The sequence below is a fragment of the Hyperoodon ampullatus genome, assembly GCF_949752795.1.
Source record: "Hyperoodon ampullatus genome assembly, chromosome: 3".
Lineage (NCBI taxonomy): Eukaryota > Metazoa > Chordata > Mammalia > Artiodactyla > Ziphiidae > Hyperoodon > Hyperoodon ampullatus.
Window position 1 is genome coordinate 61,974,452 of NC_136916.1, and position 22,486 is coordinate 61,996,937.

A 22,486-nucleotide genomic window follows, 5' to 3' on the forward strand; every position below is an offset into this window, starting at 1 on the left:
TAAAATACTCTCACTTTTCTGGTCACCAACTTGCTTAATATTTTGCCATTTACCCTGCTTGCACTTTAAGCTCCCCAAAATAAACTACTTTACACCTACTGTGCTACTGCTTTTGTTCTTTTCTCAGGCTAGACCATCTTCCCTACCTTCTCTGTTAAAACTCCTAGCCATCCATCAACACTCAGCTCACACATCACATTTCCAGATAAGAGACAAGCACTATCTCTGCTTTATTTGGTCTCTGTAGATATTTCTATTATTGTCGGTATTGTGTTGTCTTACAATGCATTTTATATACAATGCAGTATATAATACATATTATGCATTATAAAGTTTTTTTTTTTTTTTTCGGTACGCGGGCCTCTCACTGTTGTGGCCTCTCCCGTTGCGGAGCACAGGCTCCGGACGCGTAGGCTCAGCGGCCATGGCTCACCGGCCCAGCCGCTCCGCGGCATGTGGGATCCTCCCGGACCGGGGCACGAATCCGTGTCCCCTGCATCGGCAGGCGGACTCTCAACCACTGCGCCACCAGGGAAGCCCCTATAAAGTATTTTTATGATTGATATTTAAGGTCACCCAAGCGCTAAAATAGAGCAAGTGTTCTGTGGTCTTGGTCAAGTCTCTTTCCCTTTGAGTCTCAGGTATAAAATGGGTACTGTGGCTCCGTGAAGATGAGAAACATATATGTAAACCCCTTACACGGTGCTCATTTAAGGCAAGCCACGACTGTAACATTGTTTAGGGCCTTGAATAGGTGCTTGATAAGCTGAGTTCAGGAAACGCTTCTTTTAAATGACGTCACTATAGGCGACTTAAAAATCACAGCACGTCTGTACAGAATCAAATGAATTACTTAAAACGAGGTTCACCTGCTACACAGTTTAGAAGATCTGCATAAAACAGAATTCACTGAGTAGCCCAGGCAACAGGAATATTAGCTGAACAGCCGAGGTCTTCCTGAAATTACTCCAGGGCGGGCGGGAAGGGTCTCCCCGGCCCGGCGGGAAGGCAACCTTGCCCCACAGATTGCGCGAGGGGCTGGATTCCCCATGGCCTGCGGCAAAAACCACCACCTGGGTGGTCCAGGTGCCCCCCACAACCGTCCCCCTCTGTGACCAAGAGGCCACAGCCTCCTCCAGTACACCGTCCGCTGGTGTCGGCCCAAAGAACGACCGCAGCCGGAACGCAGCCGGAACCCAGCCGGCAATTCCCGCCGCGCCGCAGCGCGCCACCTTCCCTGGGCCAGCCTGGGCCGTGGGGTCTCCCCGCACTCCACGCAGGGGCGGCGGGGCGGGGCGCAATTACGTCAAGAGCAGTGACGCGACGACGCAGCGCGACGCGGTGACGCACGCCCCTTTGTTGGCTCAGTAGCAGTAGCAGCGGCCGTGGAGGTAGCGGTGGGGACAGTTTTCCTTCGGAGGCCAGAGCGGAGCCGCGTCTGACTGAGGCGGGCGGCAAGCGGCCCCCTCGCTCCCTCCCTCCCTCCTCCGCGCCCTCCCCGCCGCCGCCAGCCGCCGCGCCCGGGGAGGAGCCGCGGCCCACGGGGCCGGAGCCAGGCCTGCGTCCGGACATCAGCCGGAGCCGGAGCGAGAGCCGGGGCCTCGGCGTCCCCGCCCTCTCCCCGCCTCAGGGGCCAGCGTCCGCCAGGCCCCCGCGCGTCGCGCCATGGACTCGGACGAGGGCTACAATTACGAGTTCGACGAGGACGAAGAGTGCAGTGAGGAGGACAGCGGCGCCGAGGAGGAGGAGGACGAGGACGACGACGAGCCGGACGATGATAACCTGGATCTGGGCGAGGTGGAGCTGGTGGAGCCCGGGCTGGGCGTCGGCGGGGAGCGGGACGGACTGCTGTGCGGGGAGACGGGCGGCGGCGGCGGCAGCGCTCTGGGGCCCGGCGGTGGTGGCGGTGGTGGCGGCGGCGGCGGCGGGCCGGGGCACGAGCAGGAGGAGGATTACCGCTACGAGGTGCTCACGGCCGAGCAGATTCTGCAACACATGGTGGAATGTATCCGGGAGGTCAACGAGGTCATCCAGGTGAGGGTGGCCCCGGCGCGGGCTGGACCGGGACGGACCCGGGAGCAGATTCGGGTGGTCCGCGCGGCCCCGAGGGGCAGGCCTGGGCCTGGTGCGCAGCCCAGCCCGGTGCCTCCCGGCCCTGTCTCCTCCGCTGTCTCTGCTGGGGATAGAGCAGACATTCGCCGGGTGTGGGGAGGTGCGCTGGGGGCGGTGCTTTCCAGGTCCTGCTATGGCGGAGGCCTCCGGCCGCCTAAGACTTCTCTTACGGGCAATTCCTGCCCGTCCCTGGGCCGGGTGTCCTTCCTCTGGCCCTAGGAGCGCCTACAGGGGCGGGGCGTAGGTGGGGTGGAGGAGAGCTGGAAGAACTGGGCCCTCAAGACGGTTTCCCTGGCCTTCAGTCTCACTTGAGAACTTTTGGAAGGGGTTAGAGTAGGCCTAAGAGCTGCTTGGTGTACGATTGCCCCAAGTGGGCACCAGTTAATAAAGAAATGGATCTGCTTGGCAGTCTTAAGTGCCTACTTAAAGGTGGGGGAAGGGAACTATTTCTCGGAAGAGGTGCTGATGGGTCTTCTTTTCTGATGGTGAGGCTTCTGCTTGCCTCTTTTTAAGTGTTTGCTGTTCTTTTGGGTCCTGACTACTACTTTTTTCAGTTGTAGCATACTTGAAGCTGTTGGAATAGTTGCTGCAGCTTGCACACCCAGCCTTGCAGCTAAAACCACAGCAAAACGCAGTGTTATTGTGTAATACTGGACAGGACTCTGCTGTGAGTTAGCAAGTGGAGACTTTCTGCTTCTGGACTCCTTTTCTCTGATAATTTGTATTTCGTGGTCAGCAAGTTGGGCTCGGTTTAAGTTGATAACCACATCTCATTTAACCTTCTCGTGGGTCAGATTTTGCGTTTTTGAGCTTTAGGAAATCAAAAGTTTACATTTATTTGGAGAAAACAATTATGAGGGGTCAGGGGTATGACTGAAGAATAGAAATGGAGTCTTGATTCAGTGCAGCTCTTAGAAAACACTAGTTACATGGAATGAAACTGTATACGTGAGCAGCAGGTTACTATTGCCTTCTGATATGTCATTTTTCCCCCCTTAAAATTGGCCAATATTCACTGGCAAATTAGCAGTATGTCACTGCCTACTTGTTGAGTTTAAATGATTAATAGATTTTTACAGTACTGTTTAGTAAGCGACACTTTCTTTTGAAAGTGGAACCATCTATTTAGGCCTATTTGGAGAGAGTGTTTTGAATAATAGTAAAAAAAAATCTGAAAATCTAGTGCTATTACTAAAGAGTGGAAATTTCAAATTTTCTATAGACGATGTAGTTTGAGGAGGAAATTGAAGGGTTGTAGAAGAAAGATAAGTTTTACTGCTCTTTCTGATCCTAAAAATATGACAGTTGAGTTCTTAGGTCGCTAAATTGAGAAATTTTCTTTTTTTGAGGAAACAATTTACGGTGAAACCCTGAATTTTCTTTTCATTTATTTATGATATAAAGTATATAGTAAATCTATATAAAATCTGATGTTTTCAAACTTTGTACCTAGCTTATTGGCATTTTAATTAGCTTTAAAAATTCATGGATATTTATTATTTAACTTTGTAACTTATAGTCTGTTTTCATGTAGGTAAATCTCATCCAGCGTTTTCAGCTCTTAGGTGTGTCCTTAATCACTGAGGCCAAACCTTACAAGTTCTTTATGTCGCTTCTGGAACAGAGATGTAGCTAATGCATGTGCCATCATTTTTTCTTTGTTAGTTTAGGGGAAAAGGAATAAAAGCAGATGAACTGAACTAAGGAGACCTACAAAATACTAGGGATTTTTTTAGGTGTCCTACTTTAATCATGTTTTCATGCTGGATTTTTGATACAACTCTTTTTTTTCCTAGTTTACTTCATGTTAAGCATGCTCTTAAGTAGGATTGCTGAAATAAGTATCTTTCCCTTGTTAAAAGTTCATATTTAGAAACATCAGTAAATCAAAGGATAAGATTTATCCTTTTTTCTCCAAATGGTATACACTAGGCAAATGGTACACTAAACTAGGCTTTGGTTATGTTATAAGTTATTTATGTTAATAGATTTAAACTTAAAAAGTTACACAGGTAACACATTACATTGTAAGAAAAAAACTGATGCGGTAAGGAGAAAAAAAGACAAAAGAATTATTTTGCCTGCCACTGGGAGAGATACATCAGAATTTGAATGTAGTAATTGTTCGAGACCTGTGGATACATTGTACATATATTTTTTAAAATAATAACACAGTCAAACTTTGTGTTCTCTTTATGTTTTCAGTAGAAAAAAGCAGGTTACAAAAACAGGAGTGTCAATTTTCTCCTGCCAATAAGTAATTATTTTTCAGGTGCTTACACAATTACATATCTAAACTAATTTATTTAATCAATCTTTTATTATTGGTCTTCCTTTTTATTGTCCAGTTTCCATTTTTTATAAACCTCATTGGGAATATGCTTATAGATATATCTTTGAATGTTTTATTTTCTTAGGATAAATTGAATTGCTGAGTCAAAGAATTTGCTTATTTTCAGCCATTTGATGCATATTACCACATTGCTTCAGGAAGGTTATCATTTTTTAAATTTGCTTTTTTATTTTTAAACTGATGAGGTTGAACTTTTAATGTGTTTATTGGGCACTGGTATTTCTTTCATAAATTGCCCTTTGCTTTTGCTCACTTTACCCCCTTTTGGGATGTTTATCTTTTATTGATTTATAAGGCCTGTTTATATTCATAGAGTCTTTAAGTTTTTCAGTTAAAACTAACGTTGGTGGGCTTCCCTGGTGGCGCAGTGGTTGAGAGTCCGCCTGCTAATGCAGGGGACATGGGTTCGTGCCCCGGTCTGGGAAGATCCCACATGCCGCGGAGCGGCTGGGCCCATGAGCCATGGCCGCTGAGCCTGCGCGTCCGGAGCCCGTGCTCCGCAACGGGAGAGGCCACAACAGTGAGAGGCCCGCGTACCACAAAACAGAACGAAACAAAAAAACTAGTGTTGGTTTAATATGACAGTAAGTTTTAAGTAAATTTAAAAACCATTGTTTTACTTAGTTCACATCAGGGAGCTTACTGTTAATTCTAGATAATTTAAATCCCCTTCTTCCCAGTGCTACTTTTGAATCAGTTATGTTAGTGGATTTGAAAATAAATGTGCAGGAGAAAGAGATTGAATGTAAAAAGGATGCCAAGTTAATTTAATCTTTCCTGGGGGAATTTGATTACTTTTTCTGGGCAACAACAGATTAATACTGTTATTTGTAGATATCTGTGTGTTAGTTCTAGTCTTCAATCAAGTAAGTTAACACTTTTTCTTTTAGAAAGCTCTTGGTTTTCTGGCTTTCTGTAACTCTTGTTATAGTTTGTCTAATTTGTTCTTGTTTTATTAAAACTCTCTGTGGCTACTTAGCTTACCTTTTGAACTTTTAAGAAAAGATCAGGGATGTTCTTTAACTTATAGTAATGATAGAGAAGTGCTTAAAGCCCCTATTTACCTAGCTACATTTAACTTAACTAGTATTGTTCATATTAAAGTGGTTAATAATGATACAGTGGGTATCTAACGTAATTGCCTAAATATCTAAGTAATTTATTAAACTAACACTAAACAACTCTGCAGTTGAGGGATGTTTAAACTTACTGTTTTGTGTTTCCACAGCAATCTTTAGCAGATGTTGGTTGTGCCTTGTGTCTGTGCTTGTCACTCTAGAGGACATGGTTCTTGCCCAAGAAGCATATGGAGGTGGGGAACATAGAGGTCCTTGGGCTCCATTCCCAGAGATTGTTATCCATTAGTCAGATATGAATTGGAGCCTAAGCATCTCTATATTTTTAGCCACTCTAGTGATAGTTCCGAACCACTGGAATAGTCATAGTTCATCCAGTGTCATGATTTTGACTCACTCAGGGAGAATGAGTAGAGTGAGAAGGTCAAGTAACCCTTAGGAAATACCACGTTTAAAGGGTGTGCTGAGGAAGAGGCGCGTGGGGCTGTTGGATGTGAGTGGTCAGAGAGGAGGCATAAAGAGAAGTGGGTGGGCGTCTTCCTATTATTTATTATTCTAAATAACCTGTTTTAAAGGCAACAGAAATAACGTAACCTTTATGAGGGAAATTTTCTATTGGCTGTTGATTTGAAATCTTTAATATTATTTCACCCATTTATTTATTTAATTAAAATATTTAATTAAAGAGCTTCTAAGGTGAGGTTTCATGCATGAATTAGAGACAGTATAGTCCAGTGTATTGTGTATTGGTACAAGAGTCGGTTCTAGCCACTGCTTTTCCTAACTGGCAAGTTAATTTACATCTCAGAACCTTCAGTTTTTGTTTTCCTTTGCCTGTTTTTTGGATCTGGGAAGTTAAAACAGGAGTGATGAACTAATAATGGATTGGTGTTTTTTTTTTTTTTTTTTTTTTTTTTTGCGGTACGCGGGCCTCTCACTGTTGTGGCCTCTCCCGTCGCGGAGCACAGGCTCTGGACACGCAGGCTCAGCGGCCATGGCTCACGGGCCCAGCCGCTCCGTGGCATGTGGGATCTTCCCGGACCGGGGCACGAACCCGAGTCCCCTGCATCGGCAGGCGGACTCCCAACCACTGCGCCACCAGGGAAGCCCTGGATTGGTCTTTTTTACATTAATGCTTTGTTTTTCTAACATCCTTTTAAAACCTCAGTGAGTTGGAGGTGCTCATTGTTTCCAAGAAATTGAATTCAAGTGGTTGTATCAAGATGAATTTAAATTGGTTAACTTTTAGGGTGAGGGAGAGGGGAAGTAGTGTGTGTGTGTATTTTGAAGCTATTAAGGTGTTTGGTGTGGTTTATTCCTCTTGAACTTTTATCTTTTCCCAGCTGATCTCCTTGAGCTATAGGCTTTAAATTACATTAATTCTTTTTGAATCACTTATGGCATTAGTCCTATGAATCAGAAACTAAGGGGGTGGGCTCTGGCAGTCTTTTTTTAATTAATTAATTAATTAATTAATTTTTTTTTTTTGCGGTACGCGGGCCTCTCACTGTTGTGGCCTCCCCCGTTGCGGAGCACAGGCTCCGGACGCGCAGGCTCAGCGGCCATGGCTCACGGGCCCAGCCACTCTGCGGCATGTGGGATGTTCCCGGACCGGGGCACAAACCCGTGTCCCCTGCATCGGCAGGCGGACTCTCAACCACTGCGCCACCAGGGAAGCCCCGGCAGCCTCTTTTAACAAGCATTCCAGGTGATGCTGATGCAAGCTAAAGTTTGAGAACCACTGGTCTAGTTGAAATTTAACAGCAGTGTTTCTCCATGTGTAATGACTAGTGATAAATTACTAGAGAGTGGGTTAATGATGGAAGGCAGATTGTTTAAGAAACTAATAAAAGGAAAATTTCAAGAGCCTGCACAACACTTACTAGGCTAATTATGGAGGGGATTTGTTATCATTACTGTAATCCTTCAGATTAGGGTGGTCTTTACTCAGTTATTGCAAACATGCAGGCCAAACTAGTGACATCTCACATTCTAGGTTGGAACACTTGGGTTTTCTTCCACCCTTCCTCACCCCCTGGGTTTTTGTTTTTGTTTTTTAAACAAAAATAGTTGAGAGAGTTTCTTTAGTTGATACACTGGAAGGGATGTAAGGTCTTGGATACTGTAAATGCAAATGCTCAATACTGTATAACATGTTGAAGAAAATATGAGACTTATTCTCAAGGAGTTCATGGTCTCTGAATTTAGACACTCAAAGCTATTAGGTCAGTGCTAAATGGATAGTAATAGGTGTTCATGGAAGAGAGATCTGTGGGTGTTATCTGGAAGATGTCTAGGATTTAGATGGATAGAACAGATGGATAGGAAGCCCTTCTAAGAAATTGAAGTAAGAATGAGGAAAGTGTGTCCCGGTGATGGTGAAGTCAGCTCAGGTAAAACAGAGTTTGTTAGTTATAGGTGATACTGTTGTAGAAACTGGGAGGTTTGATACTATGAACAAAGGTAGGCAGAAGTCATCAGATTAGATTACTTTCTTCTGGATTTGACCTGTGGCAGCTGTATGTATTAGTTATCTTTAGCCCTATATTTCTACCAAAAAACTTAGTGGCTTAAAAACAACAAACATTTATTATCTCACATTTTCTGTGGGCCATGATTCTGGCTTCACCTTAGTTGGGTGCCTCGTCTCAGGGTCCCTTATAAGGCTGCAACCAACATATCAGCTAGATTGCAGTTATCAAGATTTGACTAGGGGAAGATCCCCTTCCAGGCTCACTCGTGTGGCTGTTGGGCAGGCATCAGATTTTTCACTGGCTGGTTTTTGGCCAGTTCCTGACATGTGGGCTTCTCCAGAAAGTGGCTTTCAACACAGTAGCTTCTTTCCCATGGGGCGGGTGCCAGGAGGGGGTGTGTGTGATAGAGAGCCCCCAAGATGGAAGCCACAGTCTTTTATAACTTCATCTCAGAAGTGACATCCCATCCCTTCGCCATATTCTACTTGTTTTGAGTGAGTAAGTCCAGCTCACACTCAAGAGGAAGGAATTACACAGAAGTAGGAAGACGAGGAGGGGGATCCTGGGGGCCATTTTACAGGCTACCTACCATGATATATATAATCTGGCTTAGTCAAGAGGTGAATGAGAACTACTGTATAATGTTTATCCAATCAATTTATATAGAAATGGGAGGGTATTACAGTAATTAGGATTTTTTAGTTTTGAATAAGCATAAATTATTTGTGTTTGGCTTTGCAAAGTATTACATCTTTAAATGATAAACATTCCTAATTACCTTTCAATGGCTGAGATTGAAAGACTAATTTGCAGCTTCTTAGATTTGGCAGGAATCTGAGATTCTCCATTCGTTTGTTTGTTTGTTTTTAATTTTAGCTACATAGTGGAATCACCTGGGAATTTTTCATCACATTTTAAATTTTGAGATAATTGTAGAGTCACATGCAGGTGCAAGAAATAATGCAGAGAGATCCCATATACCCTTTTTACTGATTTTTCTACAGTGGTAACATCTTGCAGAACTGTAGTATAATATAATCAATATATTGACATCGATGCAGTCTACTCATTTTATTCAGATTTCTTTACTTGAGGATTTAAAAAAATGCTGGCACTCATAACCCAAGACTAAGCAAATGGGCCTCTGGGAGTTTGGACCAGGCATTGTCATTAAACAGAAGTTTTCCCTGGTTTATTTAAATGTACAACTAGGGTTGAAAGCCCCTGTTGTTGTCCAGTGTCTCTAAGAATCCTCTGTCTTTAACATTCCGGTCTGCTTAACTATGAGTAAATGACAGATATTTTGTGATGTAGCTCATTCTAAGTTTAACTCTTGATTTAGGGGAAAAAAATGGAATTAAAATCTGTTTCCATTTTAACTTTGACCTGTTGTTCCTAGGGTGGCCCTTTGGATGAAGGTTTTTATTGTTGTTTTCTTAACAATTACTGTTTGGAAGCATGAAGGAAAAACTTTTCTTCTTGAAGTTAATCAATCCCCTTTTCTTTGTTCCTTTTATGACAGTGAACCTATATCTTTGAATATGTATGTTGCCTACTTCTCTGTTTTTCCATTAGACACTTTTCATAGGTATAGAATCACAGGCCTGGGGCTTCCCTGGTGGCGCAGTGGTTGAGAGTCCGCCTGCCGATGCAGGGGACACGGGTTTGTGCCCCGGTCCGGGAAGATCCCACATGCCGCAGAGCGGCTGGGCCCGTGAGCCATGGCCGCTAAGCCTGCGCGTCCGGAGCCTGTGCTCCGCAACGGGAGAGGCCACAACAGTGAGAGGCCTGCCTACCGCAAAAAAAAAAAAAAAAAAGAATCACAGGCCCATAACTTTGCTAAGATCTTTTAAAAAAAATAAATTTATTTATTTATTTAGGCTGTGTTGGGTCTTTGTTGCTGCACTTGCGCTTTCTCTAGTTGGCGGCGAGCGGGGGCTACTCTTCGTTGCAGTGTGCGGGCTTCTCATTGTGGTGGCTTCTCTTGTTGCGGAGCGTGGGCTCTAGGTGCGAGATATTCAGTAGTTGTGGCACGCAGACTGAGTTGTTGTGGCTCGCAGGCTCTGGAGTGCCGGCTCAGTAATTGTGGTGCACGGGCTTAGTTGCTCCGCGACATGTGGGATCTTCCCGGACTAGGGCTTGAACCCATGTCCCCTGCATTGGCAGGGTGATTCTTAACCACTGCACCACCCGGGGAGTCCTCTTTGCTAAGATCTTGACTATCTTCACACACTGTGTTACTATGTACCTTTACAAGTAGCTTAATTATTCCCATTAAATGATGGGATAAATGGAAGAATGAGTAGTTAGGCTGACATTTGATGATCACTTACTAGGTGAGAGAATAATCTGTAATCCGAGGCTGCTTCTAACCTGGGATGACTGGATCCTTTGGAGCCCATGGAGATAGTAGTGGCAGTCCTTGCCTTATTTTCAGTGTTTAAAAAAGCCTACTGTATTTAAAACAAAGCAAATCGAAACTGCCCAAGCTAATTAAAATGCGGGCCAGTGTTAGATCTTCAATTCCAAAAGAATGGCACATTTTATAGAATCAGTAGATTTCTACAATCATGTAATTTAAGTTTCTTCCTAAATTTTAGCTTTCTTCCTAAATTTTTATTCACCCAGTGATAGGTAGTCATCTGGCTTGATCTTGAATAATATTTCTTGATGTATCTTGGTGCATAGTAGATACCCAGTTGGTATTTGAATTAAATTAATGGGTAGTTTGGTATCTTAGAGGCAGTTTTAAAAGGTCTTATTGAGTTAGCAGCTGCTCTGGCAGATTAACTTTCAGAGCCCTACTTTTTTTCATTTTTAAAAATGAGAATGCTAGTATTAAGGCCAAATACTGCATTGGGAGATTTTTCGTGTAGTTTTTTTTCCCTGTAATGTAAACTTGCTGAATAGCATTTTTCCTTTTTCCTATGTTCCATTTAGAAGAAGTGTCACAGTGACCTGACACTTAATACATTTTGGCAAAAACTACAGCAGATAATGAAGTATTAGGTAGCATTTCCTTATTACTAAGACATTTGTTTAGACAATGCTAAGAATAGCTATAATCTCAGACACTTCTCCCCAGGCTTGCTTTGCTATCTCCTTTGAAACTGTCATACTTCTAATTCAGATATTAAATGATTTCAATTACTTGGTAATATATCCTTTCTCAATCACAATTGTACATTTTTTAGGGGTTAAGTATAAGCTAGAGACGGAAGTATTTTCTGATTCTCTTAGCAAGTGTTTATAAGTAAAAACCTCTAATATGGACACATTGAAACTTGTGACATTTTGGACAGATATTTCTCTGAAACCCATTTGAAACCCAAATTTACTGCCTTCTCTCCTTAAGGCTGTTCTTCCTTTGATTGACTTGCTAGTTAACCATTCTTGGAATTTGAAAGTCATCATTGATTCTTTTTTGCCCTGCATTTCCCATATCTAATTAGCCCTGATCAAGTTATCTCTGAAATTTATGTTATTCCTCTCCTTTTTACTAACTAACCCTAATCTAAGGCCTTTTTTTTTTTTGTCTCTTCATGTGACTTGTGGGATCTTAGTTCCCCAACGAGGGATTGAACCCCGGGCCAAGGCATTGAAATCCAGGAGTCCTAACTACTGGACCACCAGGAAACTCCCTAGGTCCTCTTTTTATTTTGCCTTTTTGTCCCTGGGCTTCCAGTCTGTCTATCATACTACCAAATACAAATATACTAGTCATTTTCCTGCTTAAAAAAAAAAGAGACTTCATTGTCCTCCCTGCTGCCACACACATTTCCTATTATACGTCTGGTCTAGATTCTATAATACGGTGTTCATGGCTTCCCCATCTTGATTTCAGCTAATTTTTTCAGTTTTATCTTCTGTTGTTCCCGATTCTCCCACCAACCCCAGTGCACTTCTTATAATTTCTTAATATGTAATACACATTTATGTTTTCCTGTTTTTGCTCATGCTGGTCCCTCTTCTTGTGATGCTCTTTCTCTTTTTAACTGCCTGATATAGTCCTACTCATACTCTGCTCAGATATTACGTATCTCTTACCAGGTCGCTCTTCTCTACCATCACTGCTTTCTTACCTGTGTTTGCATAGCACTTTGTAAGGATGTTTGGTGTGGCCTACATGAGGCTGTAATATAGCCATCCCAATACCTAAGTCACTAGCTAGCTATGAGGGTTTTGAGGGTGAGAGCTGAGTCTTCATCCATAGCATATGTCACACTAACAGTCTCTGACATAGTAGAGACTCAGTGAATACATACTGAAGTTTGTCCTTTTAGCAAATGCTTGCTTCTTTGGTTTCCTTATCTGTAAACCAAAGGGAGGCAGACACGATTTTCTTCTGGCACTAATAAATTAGTTTATGATTTCTAGGTAACACCACAGTAATAGTGTAAGAAGATGGCAAGAAAAAAGTGTTTAAATTCCAAGAGGGCAAGCTTTTTTTTTTTTGGTGTGTGTGTGTGTTACGCGGGCCTCTCACTGTTGTGGCCTCTCCTGCCGTGGAGCACAGGCTCCGGACGCGCAGGCCCAGCGGCCATGGCCCACGGACCCAGCCGCTCCGTGGCATGCAGGATCCTCCTGGACCGGGGCAGGAACCTGTGTCCCCTGCAGCGGCAGGCGGACTCTGAACCACTGCGCCACCAGGGAAGCCCGGGGCAAGCTTTTTAAGGCCTCCGAATATATAGCAACTGTTTTAGATTAAACTTTATTATTTGCATGTAGTTCCCTGGCACTTTATATGAACTGAGAGTTACGTTAAAAACACCTGAGTCCTTCTAATACAGTAGTTCTCAAAGTATGGCCCATAAGAGGAAAACTTTTTAAGACATTACTTGCCTTTTTTAATGTGCTACTTGCCTTTTTTTAATGTGCTGGGATTTGTACTGATGGTGCAGAAGCAGTGGGTGGGTAAAACCGCGGGAACCTTAGCACAGGTCAAATCAGTGGCACCAACTATACCAGTAGTCATTTTCTTTTTCACTGCCATACACTCAGTAAAATTGTTGGTTTCACTTATTGTCCTGGGTGAAGCAGTAAAAATTATTAGTGTTATATCGTATCCCTTAAGTACACACATTTTCTTAGTAGCTTATGTGGCAAAATTGGTGGTATGCATAAAGCACTTCTGCATACTAAAGTACAGAGGTTGTCTTGAAGAAAAACATTTGTACATTTGATTTGTGAGCTGAACAAGCTGCTTGTTTGATGGAACACCGTTTTTACTTGAAAAAATGACTGGCAAACTGGTTATTCAGACAAATGTTTGTAAATGTTTCTTCAAAATGAATGAAATACACCTGTTATTTTAAGAAAAACTGCTTACAGTATTTGTTGCCAATGATAAAATATTTAGTTTTTAAGTGAAAATTAGAATTTTGGAAAACTTATATCTGCCATCGTGAGGCTGAGAGCTTCCTGATGAAATACTGTATAATATGTCAACATTTAGAAGATCTGCTTAACATAATGAACCAGTATTTTCCAAATGACCAATTTTCCAGTGACCAATTGTGATATTTCACAATCGTGCATTGGTAAATGATCCATTCAGAGTTCAAGATTGGATTTTAATATAGCAAGAACAAGAAAAGTTCTTTGATATTGTTTCAGATTCTATTTTACAACTAGCCTTTAAGAAATGACCACTTTTTGAGTTTTGGTGTAATATCAAAAAGAATATCCGTACTTCTCTGAAAAGGCTATAAAAGTTCTGCTTTTTCCAACTACATATCTTTGAGAGGCTACATTTTCTTTAAATCTTTAAACAAAACAACATACTTAAGGATTGAATACAGAAGCAGATATGAGAATCTGTTTTCTATTTAGCCAGATATTAAAGAGACTTTAGTGCACTTTTCTCACTTTTTTGTTTTAGAACATATAATTTTCATAAAAATGATTTTTGTATTAACATATAATGGGGTTTATTACTGTTACTTTTTAATGAATTAATACATATTTTAAAAATTCTGTTTTGATATCTAACATCATAAATATTGATAGTTATAATTTACATAAGCAAAACTCTTTGGCACCTTCAATAATTTTTAAGATGAAGAGGGGTTCTGAGACCAAACAGGTTGAGAATCACTGCTCTGATATTCTGAAATATTTCTGAATCACTAAGGAAGCATAGTATTGGTGTGCAAACAGGAGATATGACTAACCACGTTATATGAGTTTACTGTAAATTAGCAATGGGTTATATATGACAAGTTAGGAATTACTGCTGATTAGGAATTACTGCTGATAATTCGGAAACATTTATATATAAGCTATGTTAGAGGCTGTGGGGGGTATTAACAGAAATATTAGAAATGTGAATCATGAGGTATTACTAGTTTGGGAAAGATGTTTGGAAATAGAATGGGATGCTTAATATTTCAAGGAGGAGCTAGCAGAGATACCACCTGACATATTCCGTTTGTTAATCTGTTTATATTCTGACTTCTTACATTTCAGTGAAAGCTCTATGAGAGCAGTGACTTTGTTTTATTCATTGCTGTAGTCCCAGTGCCCAGACAGTACCTGACACATAGTAGGCACTTAGTAAACATTTTTTGTGTAAATATATATATATATTTTTTGCGATACGCGGGCCTCTCACTGTTGTGGCCTCTCCCGTTGCGGAGCACAGGCTCCGGACACGCAGGCTCAGTGGCCATGGCTCACAGGCCCAGCCGCTCCGCGGCATGTGGGATCCACCCAGACCGGGGCACGAACCCGCGTCCCCTGCACCGGCAGGCGGACTCTCAACCACTGCGCCACCAGGGAAGCCGCAATGTGTAAATATTTTTATTTCACCCCCATCCTTGAAGAATATTTTGCTATGTTTGTAATTTTAGGTTGGTAGTAGTTTTCTTTCAGCACTTTAAAGATTCCATTGTTTTCTGGCTTCCATTGTTTGCGGTAGGAGGAAGCTAAGGAACGTTTAATCTGGATGTTTGTAATATTTTTTACTTTGTGTCTAGTTGTGGTTTTCTTTGTGTTTATCTTGCTTTGTGTTTTCAGGTCCTTTTGAATCTGTGATGTCTTATGAGTTTTGGAAATTCTCAGTTTTGCCTTTATCCCCTTTCCTTCTGAGAGTCCAGTTACATATACATTAGAGGTTTTTCCATATGTGTCCAATGCTCTTTTGTGCATCTTACATCCTTTTTTCTCTGTGCTTCAGTTTGGATGATTTGCATTGATTTATCATCTGGGCCTCTAAATCTGTCTTCTCCTTTGTCTGATTTGCTGTTAAAACACCCCTTAATTAATTATTAATTTCAGATACTATATTCTAGAGTTTCCATTTGATTCTTTTTTTATAGATGCTAATTTTCTGGTGATTTCTTCTTTTTCATCTGTTTTCCACCTTTTGCTCTGTCTTCTCCAGCATATTAAGAATTTATTCCTAAAAGTTTTGTCAGCTAACTCCAATATCCGAATTATCTGTTAGTCTTTTTTTTTTTTTTTCCAGTATGCGGGCCTCTCACTGTTGTGGCCTCTCCCGTTGCGGAGCACAGGCTCCGGACGCGCAGGCCCAGCGGCCATGGCTCACGGGCCCAGCCGCTCCGCGGCATATGGGATCCTCCCAGACCAGGGCACGAACCCGTATCCCCTGCATCGGCAGGCGGACTCTCAACCACTGCGCCACCAGGGAGGCCCTGTTAGTCTTTTCATATTATTTTTATTTTCCTCCCAGTTTTCAGTCAGGTGTTCCTGTCAGTTGACATATTTTGATTTCATGCTGAACACTGTATATAAAGTAGTTAGAGATTCTGGATGATGATGGATTCCTCCAGAGAGGATTTTTATTTTTCCTTCTGCTTGACAGTGAGAGTGATGAATGGTTGCCTTAATCCAGTAAGGCTGAGTTCTAGCCCTGTTCAGTTTCAGCTTATCTCTTATCTGCCATTGGCCTTTTAGAGTCTTCAACTAAGAACGTGGTGTTTTCCTCAGCAGTCCCTCCCCTGGTGGGTCCTAAACTTTAATCATTGCCCCTTTGCCTTTCAGAGGTTTTAGATTTTTAGTCTCGGCCCTGTGCAATCCCAGGATTCAGTAAATGTCCTGGGTGGAAGACAAAGTGTTCCTCCATTCATTGAGACATCCCTTCAAGTCTCGGTGTTAGTTTTCTTTTGTTGTTGTAATAAGTTAACACAAAGTTAGTGACTTAAAACAACAGAAATTCATTATTTTACAGTTGAGAAAGTCAAGTTCAAAGTGAGTCTCACTGGGCTAAAATCAAGGAGTTGGCAGGCTGTGTTCCTTCTGGAGGCTCTAGAGGAGAATCTGTTCCCTTGCCTGTTTCACTTCTAGAGGCTGCCTGCATTCCTTGAACTAGAATTCCAGCTAGAAAGTATGACATTTTAAAGATGGCAGTAAGGAATATCTTAGATTTGGGAAAATAACAGAATGGGGGAGAAAAAGATGTAATTTACTCATTTTTATGTAAGGGGAGACTCACAAACCATAGACAAAAGTGGTGATAATAGATGATATTTATAAAACATGCTAGGGTGTTTTCACGTGTATTCGTTACAAAATCCCAAGAAAATAGCATTATCTCCATTATATAGATAAGTAAATTTAAGTTAGGGAAGCTGAGAAATGGGTTTCTTAGGGAAGCTCAGGAGTTTCTCTGTTAGAGACTGGTGGAGGTCATTGGAACTGGGTCTTTTTTTTTTTATTAATTAATTTATTTTTGGCCACATTGGGTCTTCGTTGCTGTGCAGGGGCTTTCTCGTTGCGACGGGCGGGGGGCTACCCTTCATTGCGGTGCGCGGCCTTCTCATTGCCGTGGCTTCTCTTGTTGCAGAGCACAGGCTCTAGGCACGTGGGCTCAGCAGTTGTGGCTTGCAGGCTCAGTAGTTGTGGCGCACGGGCTTAGTTGCTCTGCGTCATGTGGCATCTTCCCAGACCAGGGATCAAACCCTTGTCCCCTGCACTGGCAGGCGGATTTTTAACCACTGCGCCACTAGGGAAGTCCTGAAACTGGGGCTTTTTGACTTTTAAAATAGAAGTTTTTTCTGCTGTACCAAACTTTTTCAGATTTTATTTGGACCTTTTGACTGAGCCAAATTCTCGTACTTAAGTTTTCTTTGTATTTGTATACTGAAAGCTTTACAGTCCTAAAAGAATCTTTCATTTTATCTAATTGACTGATTTTAGATGAGTCTCTTGTATTAGTTATCTATTACTACATAAAAAATTATCCTAACAGTTAGTGGTTTAAAACAGCAAACGTTTACTGTATTATAGTTTTGAGTGGTTTAGCTCAGTAATTCTGGGTCAGGGTCTCTAATGAGGTTGTAGTCATCCTGTCAGCAGAGGATGCATTTATCTGAAGGCTTGGTTTGTGCTGAAGAACTGCTTTCAAGATGTACAAAGATGAAATTGACTCTACTACCCAAAGCAATCTACAGATTCAATGCAATCCCTATCAAACTACCACTGGCATTTTTCACAGAACTAGAACAAAAAATTTCAAAATTTGTTTGGAAAAACAAAAGACCCCGAATAGCCAAAGCAATCTTGAGAACGAAAAACGAAGCTGGAGGAATCAGGCTCCCTGACTTCAGACTATACTACAAAGCTACAGTAATTAAGACAGTGTGGTACTGGCATAAAAACAGAAAGATAGATCAGTGGATCAGGATAGAAAGCCCAGAGATAAACCCACGCACATATGGCCAACTTATCTTTGATAAAGGAGGCAGGAATGTACAGTGGAGAAAGGACAGCCTCTTCAATAAGTGGTGCTGGGAAAACTGGACAGGGACATGTAAAAGTTTGAGATTAGATCATTCCCTAACACCATACACAAAAATAAGCTCAAAATGGATTAAAGACCTAAATGTAAGGCCAGAAACTATCAAACTCTTAGAGGAAAACATAGGCAGAACACTCTATGACATAAATCACAGCAAGATCCTTTTGGACCCACCTCCTAGAGAAATGGAAATAAAAACAAAGATAAACAAATGGGACCTAATGAAACTTCAAAGCTTTTGCACAGCAAAGGAAACCATAAACAAGACCAAAAGACAGCCCTCAGAATGGGAGAAAATATTTGCAAATGAAGCAACTGACAAAGGATTAATCTCCAAAATTTATAAGCAGCTCATGCAGCTCAATATCAAAAAAACAAACAACCCAATCCAAAAATGGGCAGAAGACTTAAATAGGCATTTCTCCAAAGAAGATATACAGACTGCCAACAAACACATGAAAGAATGCTCAACATCATTAATCATTAGAGAAATGCAAGTCAAAACTACAATGAGATATCATCTCACACCAGTCAGAATGGCCATCATCAAGAAATCTGGAAACAATAAATGCTGGAGAGGGTGTGGAGAAAAGGGAACACTCTTGCACTGCTGGTGGGAATGTGAATTGGTACAGCCACTATGGAGAACAGTATGGAGGTTCCTTAAAAAACTACAAATAGAACTACCATATGACCCAGCAATCCCACTACTAGGCATATACCCTGAGAAAACCATAATTCAAAAATAGACATGTACCAAAATGTTCATTGCAGCTCTATTCACAATAGCCCGGAGCTGGAAACAACCTAAGTGTCCATCATCGGATGAATGGATAAAGAAGATGTGGCACATATATACAATGGAATATTACTCAGCCATAAAAAGAAACGAAACTGAGCTACTTGTAATGAGGTGGATAGACCTAGAGTCTGTCATACAGAGTGAAGTAAGTCAGAAAGAGAAAGACAAATACCGTATGCTAACACATATATATGGAATTTAAAAAAAAAAATGTCATGAAGAACCTAGGGGTAAAACGGGAATAAAGACACAGACCTACTTGAGAATGGACTTGAGGATATGGGGAAGGGGAAGGGTAAGCTGTGACAAAGGGAAAGAGAGGCATGGACATATATACACTACCAAACGTAAGGTAGATAGATAGTGGGAAGCAGCCGCAGAGCACAGGGAGATCAGCTCGGTGCTTTGTGACCGCCTGGAGGGGTGGGATGGGGAGGGTGGGAGGGAGGGAGATGCATGAGGGAGGGGATGTGGGAACAGATGTATATGTATGACTGATTCACTTTGTTATAAAGCAGAAACTAATAAAAAAAAATAAATAAATAAATTAAAAAAAAGAAAGAGAAAGACAAATACCATATGCTAACACATATATATGGAATTAAAAAAAAAATGTCATGAAGAACCTAGGGGTAAAATGGGAATAAAGACACAGACCTACTTGAGAATGGACTTGAGGATATGGGGAGGGGGAAGGGTAAGCTGTGACAAAGCGAAAGAGAGGCGCGGACATATATACACTACCAAACGTAAGGTAGATAGATAGTGGGAAGCAGCCGCAGAGCACAGGGAGATCAGCTCGGTGCTTTGTGACCGCCTGGAGGGGTGGGATGGGGAGGGTGGGAGGGAGGGAGATGCATGAGGGAAGGGATGTGGGAACAGATGTATATGTATGACTGATTCACTGTGTTATAAAGCAGAAACTAATAAAATAAAAAAAAAATAAAAAAAATAAAAATATCAAAAAAAAGATGTACAAAGATGAGTGGAGAACATTTCTTCCTCTCCAAGGTTCGTAGTCTAGGAAGGGCAGACATGTAAATAAATCCTTGATTATAAAGTCAATAACTCAGGACCTATCATGCCCACTTTGATCCACATGTAGTCTGATCTCAATTATATCCTGTTTCTTGACTTGCCCTGGCCTGGTTTTCATAGTTGAGTAGTTAGTGTACTGCCATTACCCAGAAATCCCACACCTACCAGTTTGTCTTTTTTTTTTTTTTTTTTTTTTTTTTTTTTTTTTTTTTTTTTGCGGTACGCGGGCCTCTCAGTGTTGTGGCCTCTCCCGTTGCGGAGCACAGGCTCCGGACGCGCAGGCCCAGCGGCCATGGCTCACGGGCCCAGCCACTCCGCGGCATGTGGGATCTTCCCGGACCGGGGCACGAACCCGTGTCCCCTGCATCGGCAGGCGGACTCTCAACCACTGTGCCACCAGGGAAGCCCCCCAGTTTGTCTTTTGAGATGTTATTTTTACATCAGGTCAACCCTGACGTGTGTCACGTTTGTTGTGGTTTGACCCCTCTTTGCTGCTTGCTTAAGGAGAGCCCTGCCTTCCGAAGAGACTAGTTGGTTTTTAGGAAAGAAGGAAAGTAGTCCTTTGTGTGGATAAGTAGAGTCTTGTTAGAAGCTATTAGAAGTTATTGGAAGGGTCTCATTAGCAAAATCAGAAAAATTGAAAGAATGTAAAAAGGGTGATATTGATGGAAAATGGGGCCTTGTGAGTGTAGTGTGGTCACCACAGATTTTTCAGGAAATGCTGAATGTCTCCTTTTTTTTTCCTGAGTGGTCATCCTGTTCAGTTTATGACAGTGTCAAAAATGTTCATACTTGGTCTAAGTTTATGGCCTGAGAAAGTATACCAAATCTTTACCAATCATGATAAGCAGTAGGAATGGGACAGGAAATGGTGCTTATGAGGAACCTACTAAGCCTAGGGGTTCTGATCCTAGGGGGTTCCAGTAACTAGGTTACAAGAGGATGCAGATTAGGAGAAAAGATTCTAAGCATGATAGATCAGGCTTTTCATAATTCAACCTTTGTCTACCTTATCCGTCATTTCTTCACACTCATCTTGACATAGCAAAATAGTGATAGTCCCTGTGAAATTTTTCTTTGTGCCTTTGTAAGGCTTTTTCCTTTGTTTCAAATGCTTTTCCCCTGATAAACTCATTAATACTTTATGACTCACCTTAAACATCATTTCTTCTTTGAATCTTTCCCTTTAAGTGGGTCTCAGGATTTTGTATAGACTTCTATTTAAAAAATAATCTCTATTATTGTCTTGCTAAATAGACTCTGAAAATCCTTGAAGGTAGGATCAGTGTATTAATTTTAGTATTCTCATTGACCAGCACAGGTCTTGGACCATAGCTGATAAACATTGATTTGAAGAGTCAAAATTGAATATGAATGAGTTTTCTTATTGATTTTATTATTGATAAAAATAAGTCTTGGTACTATCCCTATGTTTTTCATTTGTGAATTGCTCACATTCCTCTTCTGTTGACTTCACTGAATTAACTCTTCTCTCTTTCTCTGATACATTTTCCATTTTTTGTTCTTAACCAGTTATTTAAGGGAATGTTAGTCATCACAACTCTTCTCTGAAGTAGATGGTATTTTTACTATCTTATAGATAAGGAAATTGAGACTTAGAGGAATTGAGTAACTTGCCCAGGCTTTCATGGGTAGGGTCAGAACTCAGTATTTTATATCATTAAATATGAATAAAACATATATGAATGTTATTGTCTTGTGTGCTGCGCATTTTCTGTTTGTCTCTCCAGACCTGTTCTACCTTTCTGTCTCCAGCTTTGTATGCACCAGGAGACTGACTTGTACAGAGTGAGTCAGTGGGCTCTGTTTTGTGACTTCAGTGCTGTGGCTTATGAATCCAAATAAATAATAAACCAGAGTGATATAGAGGCAGAAGTCTACTATTTACAGGCCCCATTTAAACTTCCCAGCCTACATGTATACCACCTTCAAGAAAATTTCAAGCCAAAATTGCTATTTATAACATTTACTATTTTCTAGTACAAATTAAGCATTTAAAAACAAAGTTTTAACATTAAATAATTCTACATATTTGATGGATGTTATAGAATGTACATATAATGTAAAATTTATTTGTGATTTATGTATGAAATTACAAATGGAGACCATTGGTCCACAAAGTCAGCATTCTCCTGACAGAAGCACCAAGAGATTCTGGGAGAATAGCGTTGTGAAATCGTTATGGATGCGCTGGATAACAAATGCTTTATATATTTAAAGGGAGATTAGCTGACTTGACTTATTTTGTTCAATAATGAGAAAATATTTCTTTTGTGACATTCTTAGAGGAGTGTATTACTGATAACTTACTATTTAAACTCATTTAATATGGAAGTAATATTCCTTTGAAAAGAGAGTATATATATTACTTACCAGTCTAACTGACTTTTTAAGTATAATAATTCCGTTTCATTGGCCCTAAACATTTTGTCTGTTTTCTATAATCATCTCAATTCACGTTGCATTAATGTAGTTAACACTGGGTCCTTGAAATATATGAGTACCTGAAGCTTGATTTATAATGTTGCATTCCATGCAACTGTAAAGCCAAAAGGGTGAAAATAGGACTTTAAAATTCACAGAAATCCTCTAGGCACCCTTAGGAATGCAAGCATAATATGTAAACAATAGGTAAAGAATGAAAGATGACAGTAAACTTGCCTGATATTTGTTTCATGTCAAAGTCAACACAATTTTTGATTCACATAGAGTAAGATTAACAAGGATGAAAAGGATCTTTAAAGGTTATGCTGGCCAACAACTTACCAAGTATACCACCTCCCTGTTAAGTGATCCATTTTAGGGTTAAGAGTAGCTTAAGCCTATTCTTGAACCTCCGCAGTGACTTAA

The 22,486-nt window shown here is 41.3% G+C and overlaps 1 protein-coding gene across 1 annotated transcript in view; it reads left to right on the plus strand.

The window, feature by feature from the left end:
* The first annotated feature begins 1,616 nt into the window (after window positions 1-1,616).
* The window catches only part of ARIH1 (ariadne RBR E3 ubiquitin protein ligase 1), a 120,954-nt gene continuing 100,084 nt past the window's right edge, over window positions 1,617-22,486 (plus strand). The window contains exon 1 of the mRNA XM_079698933.1: window positions 1,617-2,034. Within this exon, the coding sequence (XP_079555059.1) occupies window positions 1,666-2,034 (369 nt within the window). The 5' untranslated portion in view covers window positions 1,617-1,665. The remainder of the gene's footprint in view (window positions 2,035-22,486) is intronic.